Genomic DNA, 12,738 nt, shown 5'->3' with positions numbered 1-12,738 from the left:
TGCACCAGTAATTAAATTGAATATCTGACATATCCTCATTTTCTTTGTATAGTCGCATAGAAAACCAGCTGCAACACTTTGATACAAATGGAAGTGAACAATTCACAAACGAAACTGATCGTAAAAGAACAATTAGTCCAGGTAAAATGAAATTTTTGTGCATTTAAGTGACAAAATAACATTAGTATGTGGTTTAATTTGTAAAGGTTTGGATTATCCTGTTGTCGATATTTTGACAGAAATTTGATCGGTCTTAGTTCGACTGCTAGCTGCATTCCATCTATAATGATCAGATGTAGAGGATTTAATAATTAAATTTTAGTTTTTCGACTTATGCTACTTGTTTATTTCCAGTATTTAGATATAGTTACGTTAGGCTAGACAACTATAGATATATACGTGGCTGTACTCACATATTATCTTAAGGTCAGTGGTATGCAGGCAATTACAACTAAGGATACCATTGATAGATATCGATTATTTATCTACTCAGGGTCTCAGCCTGTTTATCCTTGTCTAAGTCAAGAGGAAAGTCGTGTATATACTTATGATTTGCTTGCATCACAACTCCGTTTGAGAATTAAACCTTCCTGCTCAATTCAGTCTTGGTATTTGGGTAGTGAGTTTGAGATATTGTAGAAAGTCCATTTTGCAAACCGATTGGACAGCCTAACACAACAAGTCATCAGCTCGATAGTTCAACCTTTAGACTCAATGAAGTTAATTTAATGGTGAATGATATTACAAGTGTACACCCATGACAGAACACTTGTATTTCAAACATATTGAGTTTATATACCAAACAAACTGATCACATCGTACCAATAAAATAAAAAATAGCATTTGTACAAGATTCAGCCAAATGTGGCCGTGAATAGAAGGAGGAGTAATCAATAGACTGGGGATAACTCAAGAAAGGTAAATTGTATAATAATAGTCTATAGGTCAAAATAAAGCTTATGATAAGAGGAATACGAATATGAATAGTTTAATTATTTAGCAATTATACGATGAATAATATATGCATAATATTGGTCCATAAATGGATCCCCAAGTTACCATTCAGTATCGTTATCGGGATATAACATCATTGGTGAATATAAAGACAATAGGTAATTTTCTTCAGTAGTTATTCATACGGTGCATGTATTCTCAGGTTTTGTCGGTTTTTTGTAGCTAGCGGTAATCTCACAATATCGTGAATTTACTGAAGTTAGTTATTGTAGTTCATTGAATGTTAACTAGATTACTTAAAGATAATACTCTTGTGATTAGTCCAATAAGTTCTGGGACTGATGTTTGTTTGAGCTGTAGAATGTGTTCTATAGAAGAGTCCTATGCTGTTACGAAACACATATAACCAATGTTTCCTGGCTCATCATGGTTATATTAACTGGAATCAGTTCCTAATATTAACCATTTTCATAAATAATAGTTATATATATGATGAAATTATCTCCAAACCCTAAATTCCAATTATCGTGTGATCCATGAAACATATCGAAACGCATGTCGTAAAAGAGGTTTGAGCATTCAATCTCTTATCATTCTTAATTTCATCACTTACATATAATTTTTGACTCAATTACAAAGTAGATAGTCCCCCAAATGCTCTGGTACGGCCGAGAGTGGAGAGAGTCCGCTCTCCCTCTCCAAATTCTCTCACATGGACATGCGTATATAGTCTCTGTCAGGGAAATCCTACTCATTGCCTTCTCGTGGCATTACTGTTGTTTAAGAAACTGAGAGGATGAAATGCGAATGTCCGGCGCTTTAACCGGTTTGGTGGACTGGATACAGAGAGTCCACCTAGGGGAGTTGGAAAACCCTAATTCCAAACCAATGGTGCACATGGACTCCAGTATCCTGAGGGAACAAATGGCTTATGAACCAATCATTGGTGACCTGCTACCATGTGACTGCATCTCCTCACGATGCTCCACTGCCTTGTGGATCAGATCTTTAGGTCAAAGGCTGCGGCTGTGGCCCTCTTAGGTAACCACCTGCTTCGATTTGGGCATGTGGGCAGCATTACAGCCGTCACACAAATCAAATGTGATTTATGTGGTGCATATATATCTGGTGCCTCTTTGTACCAATATTTATGTGTTCAAATAAATAATGAATAGATAGTCATATACACCCGAATTAGTGTCATACTTTTTTCGTATACGGTTTAATGATACTCCCTTCATACCCAAACGGAAGCAGATTTAGCAGCAACAAAAAAATGATTCGAACCTACATTTTAATGATCAAAGATCAAATATACTAACCATCTATCTATTTTTATTTCTTATTTTTGATCTCATACATATCAGATTACATCAAATGAGATTATTTTAGACGATCTGTATCAAATTCTGATGTTTTCGTTTTTCCCCTCTTTCTTTCTTCCCCCCTCCTCTCTCTTTTTCTCTTATTGTTTATCCTATTCCCATTATTGTCACATATTGACTAAAAATGTACTTCTTCCTATCTTGTTGCTATTGTCTTTTTTTTTAAAAAAAATCCCATTTATGGATAGGTAGGTAGGGTAGTGGGATACACAAAAGAGTAACAATGTTTATGCAGAGAAGACAAAAGTTGACTGATTCATGGAATAAATGTTTGCCAAAACATCTTTTACAGACCTATTGTCTGATGAACAAGTAAAAAAGTATAGACTTAAATATTTGAGTAGGAGTGAATTGGAGTGAAAATTTATTAAGCATTATTTTAGTATAGTTGATTTGTTCTTCAAAAGATATAACTTTTGGGCTAAAAAAAGTTTTTAATAGTTGAATTCATTAGTCGATTTAAGGTAGACCACCATTGAAAACGTGAAAGCACTGAAAGACAGTTTCGTCCTAGTATAGGACTCCTCAGCAGTGTTCATACACGACTTCGCACTCGGGACTCGAACCCAGGACCTTTGATCTCGCATACGAATGCCTAACCTCTAAACTAATGAGCCGGCATCCAGTGGTATTAATATTTAACTTCAATCGATCCATGAATGGTTGCGCAACCATCCATCGACTGTCTGATGTAGATACCTGTCCTTACCCGACACAGGTTGGAATGCTGAGGAGTTCCATACTAGAACGAAACGGTCGTTTAGTCCATCCGGGTTTTCAATGGTGGTCTAGCTTACATCGACTCATTAATTCAACTATTAAAATTATCATAATCTCCGCAAACCCCATTCTGAAATCAAGTTTTAGCTGATGCTTTTAAAATTTATTTGATTTTGAAAGATATAGTTGTACATCATAAACTGTTTATGGATAAACACATAAATACATATGCGCCACACAAATATCATTTGATTTGTGTGAGGGCTGTGATACTGTCCAGGTGCTCAAACTGAAGCAGGTGGTTTTCTTAGGGATCCACACCCGGAGCCTTTGACCTAAAGGTCTGATCCATAAGGCAAGGGAGCATCGTAGGAGATGCAGTCTCATGGTAGCCGGCGACCAACGATTGATTTATACGCCATTTGTTTCCAACTCCCCTAGGTCGACTTTCTGTATTCACCGACCCGGTTAAAGCTCTGGACATTTGATTTTCGTCCTCTCAATTTCGTGAACAACACCCCCGCCACGAGAATGCATTGAGTAAGACTTCCCTGGGAGAGGCTATATACGCGTGGCCATGTGATAGCATTTGGAGAGGGAGAGCGGACTCTCCCCTCTCTCAACCGTACCAGGGCATTCGGGGAATAAACTGTCTTCAAGATGGGCTTTCTCAACTTTTTATTTTGTAATCATAACTTGTAGTATACTCAACCAAGTCAGAAATGATATTCACATGCTGATAATATTAACTGATTGTTGTTTCATGTCACTAATTCCTTAGTGTCTACATTATATGAGTCATTCTATTTTGGACCTAGTAAGTTACTAAAATTTCATTCATCGTGAATTATCTGTCTTTGCATATCATCAAGATACAATAGATTAATTATGTGAACTAGGATAATTCAGTGGCATTTTCATATATTTTTTAGATAATTAAATGATCATATTGACTTTTAGAAAAAAATTTGATGTCCTACAGAGAATCCATAACCGATTGAGTTCAACAGTGTTTATAGTGAGATAGTTATTATTGTTGGCCACCGGCTACCATTGGACTACATCTCCTCACGATTCTCCACTGCCTTGTGGATCAGACCTTTAGGTCAAAGGCTGCAGGCGTAACCCCCTAAGAAAACTACCTGCTTCAGTTTGGGCACCTGAGCAGTATCACAGCCGTCACACAAATCTCATGAGATCTCATAGATATTGACATAGTTATACATACGCACGCGACTAAAGATGATTATGTGTATCCTAATGTAGCAAAGATTTCAATAGAGTTAATGAAGTCAGAAAATTTGCTTGTTTCGGATAAATAATGTTTAGGAAGAGAAGTTCCAGAACAATGAAATAGTGATTAGAATTCATGGAGTTAACAACCATTAGATGGTTATGTAGTGAAGTTTTTGAGAACAGATTAATGGCAATAAAGAAAGATATGAATTGAATAAGAATGACAACGGGAAAGAGTTGAGATAATGAATAAGGGGATGTAGTGCTACCAGGACAAAGAAAGATTTATTACTGTCTCTTTCTAGGTACATAGATCTGGTTTTAGACGTTTGATCGCTATCGCTTCTGCAAATTTCAAAAGCTTAAAGTTTGATTGCTTGTTAATCATCCTGAAAGATTTCAGTGTATCGACTTCATGTCCTATGTCAAGGAGATGTCTTGCGATGGCTCTGCTGAATTCTTTTAATCTATTTGACCTTAAACTTTTCGGAATATGTTCTTTATTGCCTACAATGATCAACAATCAAACAACATTGTCAATACCTGTTTTTCTAACTCCTGTCTGTTTCTTCCATTTTAATGATAAATTTTGAATTATCAGAATGGGGATTTGTGCATATTGTAGTAGTTGTAATAGTTGAATTCATTAGTCGAAATAAGCACTGAACGGCTGAAGGTCCTGGGTTCGAGTCCCGAGTGCAGTATTGTGGATGTGCGCTAGTGAGAAGTATCATACTAGGATGAAACGGTCGTTTAGTCGTTCCAGGTTTTCAATGGTGGTCTAGCTTACATCGACTCATGAATTTAACTACTAAAATTTTGAATTACTTATAAGTAATATATTTTATTTACTCAATAGAATTTATAGTCCTTATTAGCTTTTCACTGAAATCTCATAAGAACAACCGTTTTTTATGTCAATAACGTTTCATTAAGTACTTGAATGAATGTAGTTTTGTGACTTCGTATCCGTCTCTTGTGAAAACAGTGTGCTTTTCTAGTAAATCATTAGTGTTCTGAAATTAACCGTAGTTTACCATAGTTTCAATTAGGCACCCGGGCAGTATCCTAGTCTTCACACAAATCGAATGATTTATGTGGCGTATATCTATTTGATGCCTCCTTGTAACATTGTTTATGTGTTTAAATAAATAAATGAATAAAAATTTTGTTGGTTGGTTGATTTTCAAGATTAATTGTCACCACAGTCCTCTGGCCTGCTTCGTCAGTATTGAATTAGGTTAGTTTGCGGTGTCATGGTGTCATGCAAACATCATCCATTGTTACTGGAGAGTCTTATCTTCACTCCTACAACTCCATCAGCTATAACTTGACGTTCAAAGCTTATACCATTCATCTTGAAGCTAAACAGTCAAAAGCACACATCAAAAACTCCTTGCCAAAAGACTATATGACGGCCAATTATTTGTTGAGTTCTGTGGTCACTCTCCTTGATCATCAAAGTTACGCTTTATCCAACTTCCTTTTTAGGCCACCCAACCTTTCACCTTATGATCGATCAGGTAGTTACAACTGCTTACATACGTTTTATAGCATTAGAGAACAATTTGTTCCCAATTAACTGTTATCCTAACAATCTACTGTCCCAATTTTTCATCTGTTTGTTTTAATTATTCTTTCAGTGTATTTTTTTAAAGTTTCTATTCGTTTGTTTTTGTTTGTTTTTTGCTTTCCCTATCCTATAAACAAATAACCTGTTTAGTTTGCAAGTCAATTCACATTGAAACCTATGAAATTACAAACATTTCTACAAGTTTGGAATTTTCAACAAAATGATTCTATGAACAGTTACCATGGTGAACAAACATTACAAAAACAAACGCACCAATTAATATCAGATTTAATATTTTTAATGGATTTATGCAATGAAAATACTCCTACCAATAGTACTACTACCACCACTACTACTACTGATAATAATAATAGTAGTAATGTAATTGTTACATCAAAGATATATGCTAACGATAAGATTTTAATGAAAAATTGGATTGAACGGATGAATTTGTTACAAGATCAATTAAGTCCTAATATTGGACGATTTTTATGCTCACGTCCATCTACATGGAATGAATGTTTATATTTAGCTCGTGATAAATTTCAACATTATTTTAATCATAAAGTAAGAATGGTGTTTTTTTGGCTTTAGAATGACTCCAATTATAAATTCACTTAGTATTAATTGTTTGAATCTTCCCATCGATGTGTTAGGACTGCAACTGGTCAGTCTGTAAGTGATATATGTGCACACTGTGCGTATTGCCTCGATATAGCCTTAATTCACAAGCATGGTAAGCGAAGATGGATAGTGGCTAGCAGTGAAATCCAGGATGCGCGTTTCGTCCTATTTGGGACTCGTCGGCTGGATGTACCTGCATCTCAGACTTGTTGATGTTCACTCCGGGACTCGAACCCAGTACCCTCGCTTCAAACGCAGTGGCCGAGTGGATAACGCGATGGCGTTTGAAGCGAAAGGTACTGGGTTCTAGTCCCAGAGTGAACATCAACTATGAGATGCAGGTACATCCAGCTGACGAGTCCCAAATAGGACGAAACGCGCGTCCTGGATTTCACTGCTAGTCACTATACATCTTTGCTTACCATGACTCCGATTATGTTTTTCGCTGAACTTCTGTTGTTGTTTGGTTTTTAATTGGAAGTTGTCACGATTTCTTTGATTATGATCCAACTACTCTATATTGTTTAGGATTCACTGAATAAATCCTTAAATCAGAATATGTTCGAATAGGAACAAAATTATATATATCAAATAATGAGGGTAGAAGGAAGTAGGAATGGCAATAAGAGAAACCCTTAGTATATTTATAATTTATATATATATATATGATTCTAGGCATCCGCTAACGCTGATTGGTTAAAAAAAATAGCCAATCAGAGTGCTTCAATCTAGTCTTGCACAGAACATGCCTTAATCTAATCTATATGCTGTTAATAGAAGATATCAATAATTCTTTGGAAAAAAATCTTCTTGAAGCCATGGAGAAATGCTGAAAATGTTTCAAACAATTAACACATTTAAATTATCCAATAGAAATTTGGGAAATGATTAATTGTGCTCTTCTTATCGTAATTTGGTAATTAGTAATAATATATTACCATTTTAAGCACAACCATTGAATGTTGCTCTAAAAATGATTTCATATTTTAAATTAATATTGGTTAGTGATACACTGGTCCCCAAATGCCCTAGTACGGCCGAGAGTGGGAAGAGTCCGCTATCCCTCTCCAAATGCTCTCACATAGCCACGCGTATATAGCCTCTGACAGAGAAGTCCTACTCATTGCCTTCTCGTGGCGGGGGTGTTGCTTACGAAATTGAGAGAACGAAAAGCGAATGTTCGGCGCTTTAAGCGGGTTAGTGGACACGGAAAGTTCACCTAGGGGATTTGGAAAACCCTGATTCCAAACCAATGGTGCACATGGGCTGGCTCCAGGATCCTGAGGGAACAAATGGCGTATGAATCAATCGTTGATCACCGGCTACTATGGGACTGCATCTCCTACGATGCTCCCTTGCCTTATGGATCAGATCTTTAGGTCAAAGGCTCCGAGTGTGGCCCCCTAAGAAAACCACCTGCTTCAGTTTGAGCACCTGGTCAGTATCACAGCCCTCACACAAATCAAATGATATTTGTGTGGCGCATATATATCTGGTGCCTTTTTGTACCAATATTTATGTTTAAATAAATAATTAGAATATCACGAATATTTGTCATGAATAGTCAAAGAATCTATAGAATTTCTGAAAATTTATTAGGAAAGTTAATTAACGAATATAGAGGATATTCGACTAAGTTGTGAATTATCTAGGATTTCAGCGATAAACTGGTAGGGCTGATGTAGATCTAACTGAATCCTATTTATGAGACAATTATTTGCTGATGACTTGAATAAACATGAAAATTTCCCTTCTGCATACTATTGACACTATTCAGAAAGGCGTATTTACATATTTTTCTCAAGGAAGAGAACAAATTCTATCTGTGGAATTAAAACTCTGGTCATTCAATGTTACATCATCGCTTAGCTATTCAGTCGGCGGTTAATTTTTTAATGATTTGACCATTTACACTAATTGCTCACTAAGCAGTAACTGAGGTATTGACACAGGTTCCTCCTTAAATAAACTGCAATAAAACTTTACTATAGGGAAGTCTTCAAAACAATTATGACAAATTTCCAGCTACTTTCCAGTCAATGTGAAAACAGCATTAATAAATGCATGGTTTATGGAAAAGAAAACCATTATGTTGCAAAGCGTAAATGGATTCTACACCATTAGTATTTGAACTAGTATTTTATACAGGTTACTCTCACTGTAGGTCGAAAAAAAGCTATTCACAAACCCTTTACTTAATAGATATACATTATCCACATTCTCGAACCTTTAAAAGTTCAGAAACAGATTTTTAAGAGTTCCCACATTGTTCTTAGTTAGGGTTAAGATTAAGCGTTTAGGTTTAGACTCTTCATCAAGAACTGACATAAGCTCTGACTCAAACTAACACTAGCCCTCACATAGCCACGTATATACAACCACTGTCAGGAAAGTCCTACTCACTGCCTTTTCGCGGCAAGGGTGTTTATGAAATCGAGACGATAAAAGGCGAATGTCTGATGCTTTAACTTGAGGATACACCTACGTGAGTTGGTAAACCTTGATTCCCCACCAATTGTGCACATAGGCTATTTAAACATAAAAAAGAAACATTATAGGATTTAGGTTTTTAAAAATTACTTATTAGAAATCAGTCACCAAGATTAATATCCAACTATCAGATTTCAATCCTTTCATTATGTCATTATTAACTTGAATGAAAACTGATCTTACATAATCACTTGTAATCATTTAAGCCGATTTTTTTTTACATTCTCCACTTTTTTTTTCTTTTTTAGGCTCGTCAATTGTTACATTCTTTCCCCATTGATACAAAATTATCAGATGGATGTGAGTTTTATTAAGTTTTTTTTACTTGTTAAGATTTTGTTTTCAATATTTTCATAGTTGAAATCATGAGTCATTTGAAGCTAGACCACCATGGAAAACCTGGAAGCACTGGACGGCCGATTCGTCCTATTGTGGGACTCCTCAGCAGTGTGCATCCACGATCCCGCACTCACGAGATTCGAACCCAGGACCTACCAGTCTCGCACCAGAGCACTTAACTGATAGACCACTGATTTCAGCTATGAAAATACTGAAATCTCCATAAACCCCTTCTGATTATAATCATATGCTCACTAGTGACTGACTTCAAAATATATGTCCCGGAGTTCTAGTGGGAAGCAATGACCAGTGGATTTCAACCACATCTGTTGTGAGATAACGACTCACTGAAGACAATGGTTGAACGGTTGCTCAAACTTTGTAGATTAGTTGAAGTTAGACATTAACACTGTTGGATGCCGGCTCAGTGGTCTGTCGGTTAAATGCTCTGGTGCGAAACTGGTAGTTCCTGAGTTCGAATCTCGTGGATGCGCACTGTTGAGGAGCCCTACAGTAGGACGAAACGGCCGTCCAGTGCTTCTAGGTTTTCCATGGTGGTCTAGCTTCAATTGACTCATGATTTCAACTATGAAAATACCGAAATCTCCACAAAACCCCTTCTGATTTTTCCTCAGTGTTTTTTTCTTCCGATTACTATTATGGTTCACAAAGTCATGTTTTTCTAGTTTTTTTCATTGATGACCGAACTCTAACGATCAAGTTGAGGTGCTGTCATCTAGTTTAAGTGACTCGTTATCGTGTACACTACGCTGTGATGTCAAGTTGTTAAAGGTGTACAAGAGAAAACTCTTTTTGACTTAAGTTTGTTGCTAGTTGGTACTTGTCAGCAAGACATATGGAACGTTGAGGGTATTGATACTTCTCGTAAAATACAAACCTAGATCACTCAGCTTCACAGCTTGTGACATTAATACCGAGCTATTCATGCCGTAGCTGATCTCCTATAGGATTGAAATACTTCAAATTCATTGTCCTAACGATTTTTAGTTTCACATCCTACAAGGAACATCAATCCCCTCAAGATTTCAAGGCATGTCCTGCATATGAGCACTAAGTAGCACGAGATATCGACCAAGAACGATTTTCTACCGGCTATCTTCAATTCCCTAACGTACTATTGTTGTCTTTGCTTTTTTGTTGATGTTTCGGTTGACCCAACAAACTTGTTAGTTGAGTTCTATTTGCTTTTTACTGTTTGATGGGTTGTAAAACCCGTTTTCTAAAAGACAGCTCTAACTTCTTATTTCATTAGTTCTTAATTTCGACCCAATGTTTTTTATCCCACCAAAGCGTTTTTCATTTATCGAATAATTGATGGTTTGATATACTAGTTTTGCCTCCAAGGGGTGTTCTTAAAAATGAGTTTATCAGCGATAGTTAGTATGGTATGTTAGGAGATATTTTTTACCTTTGATAAAGTCACCGTCTCGTGAAGTTTTTGTTGACTGAATCTTTACCTTTCGGTAGCTTCAAGAATATAGATATATACCAACATCTGTTTGTAACCATTTCTTTGACATGGAGGAGTGATTCGACCCTGTCGATCGGATAATTCTGTAGCAGGAATTGTAACTAAGGTATCTTTCAAGAAAGCACATAAACAGATTTCTACTCTATCAAGATGGTCATATTAAGCGTTATGAACAACTGGCACCTGGATTGTTAACCTCAAGTGGAGTTCGTCAGGTTTTCTCATTCATCCCACTTTTAATCAACTTCGTCGTAGGTATTTTGTCAGAGATAATACTTTCTTCGTCCGACTTTTCAGAAATCAAGCTACTAGGAGATCCTCTCTCTATGACCTGATCTCCAAATGTATAGTAGTTAATCGTTTATCTAGTCGATTAAAAATTGTAATAGTTGACATCATGAATCAATTGAAGTTAGATCACCATGGAAAACCTGGAAGCACTGGATGACCGTTTCGTCCTATTTTGAGACTCTTCAGCAGACAATCATTGAAAAAAAGGAAATAGCCCACTGGACATCACATCCTGAACTCTAATATCTTACACTTAACTTCCAAATTAGTTTATTGTCACTCAGTGAGTGATCTATGTTTCTCAAATCATTTAATTCACAATATATAATACCACCATCATTCAATCCCAATGGTAAGGAGTTGCCACATGAGAAAAGACTAAACAACTGTTTAGTATTTCCTAATTACCCAATACCCAGTTGTTGTTTTAATTGTTGTCTATTTTGTTATCCATTCGAGAAAAGAAAACCACCATAGGAAATTTCTTCATTCTAATATACCTTGAATTGAAAATTTTAATTATTGAATATTGAATGATCGTCAAGTTTTGCTCTTCTTCTTCTTCCGATTGTTTCTTCATTCATCTAATTTAACAGTTAATTATTCCCCCCCCCCTAAGAAAAGAAGGTTTATTCTAGGCAAATAGAGATATAATTGAATTTTAACTCTCCTGATTCTTGTTGCTATTAGTCTCTTCTCTGTTTCCTTTTTTGCTTCTCCCCCCTCTCTCTATGTGTGTGTGTGAAGCCCTAGTTACTTAAAGAAGAGAACGAGAGAGATGAGAAAATGACTAAAATGAATTCAATTAATCATATAATATAGATATATGTATATATAATGCTGATGATAATGATAATGATGATCTAATTATGATAAGAAACATTTCAACTGACCTCTGATATATATTCCATGGTTGATCAATTCTATGCTTCAATCTGTTATTCCCTTATTGTTATTGGTAGAATATAATGTTCATACTTAATTTTTTTTTTAATTCTATATTATCAAATGTAACCATTTCATATTATAGTATTCTATCACATAGATACACCATCTATTTTACCCTCTGGCAACTAATTTTTATCACTGTCTTTATCCATCTATCCATCTATCTATCTATCTATCTTTTGAGATCATTCAAAATTCTATGGCATTGGATACTTTCATCAGAAAAAAAACACATTTGACATTAAGATGTCTTGTTGTTCATTGACTTTGATATTAAATTAAATCAATCAGTCAATCAGTCAGCTACAACGTAGGACCAGGCACACATATACATCGGTCTAAGTTGCCATACCCCGTTAGCACAACAAGATGAACACCGAATGCATAGAAGTAATTAATTTAGGGGTGGTAATATATAAAAGAAAGACTATATATAAGGATATACTATAGGAAGAAAGAACGTTATGAAGCAATTTTAATCTCAAGGTTTAAGGGAAGATAAAGGGTGTTGTTATGTCTCGTAGGTTGAACGCTTTATTCGGATCCTAGCTATTCGGATAACCCCAGGCTAGCACTACTCAGCGACTTGAAAGACCAGAGAGAAGACACGAGTATCCGAGAAGCACTTTACTACAAGCTTCAATTATGTACAGAAAAACAGGGGATTTATAGTAGCTGAAAGACCT

General features: G+C 35.9%; 1 protein-coding gene across 1 annotated transcript in view; it reads left to right on the top strand.

Moving 5' to 3' along the window:
* Positions 1 to 12,738, top strand: part of Smp_026540 (putative clathrin coat associated protein ap-50) — a gene marked incomplete at its 3' end in the record, with an annotated part of 57,677 nt that overhangs the window by 41,189 nt on the left and 3,750 nt on the right. Inside the window, exons 20-21 of the mRNA XM_018790192.1 lie at positions 6,268 to 6,435; positions 9,231 to 9,282. Coding sequence (XP_018655560.1) covers positions 6,268 to 6,435; positions 9,231 to 9,282 — 220 coding nt within the window. The remainder of the gene's footprint in view (positions 1 to 6,267; positions 6,436 to 9,230; positions 9,283 to 12,738) is intronic.

The sequence above is a fragment of the Schistosoma mansoni genome, chromosome W, assembly GCF_000237925.1.
Source record: "Schistosoma mansoni strain Puerto Rico chromosome W, complete genome".
NCBI lineage: Eukaryota > Metazoa > Platyhelminthes > Trematoda > Strigeidida > Schistosomatidae > Schistosoma > Schistosoma mansoni.
Note: the sequence above shows the minus strand (reverse complement) of the source record. Positions and strands in the feature narration are given on the sequence as shown.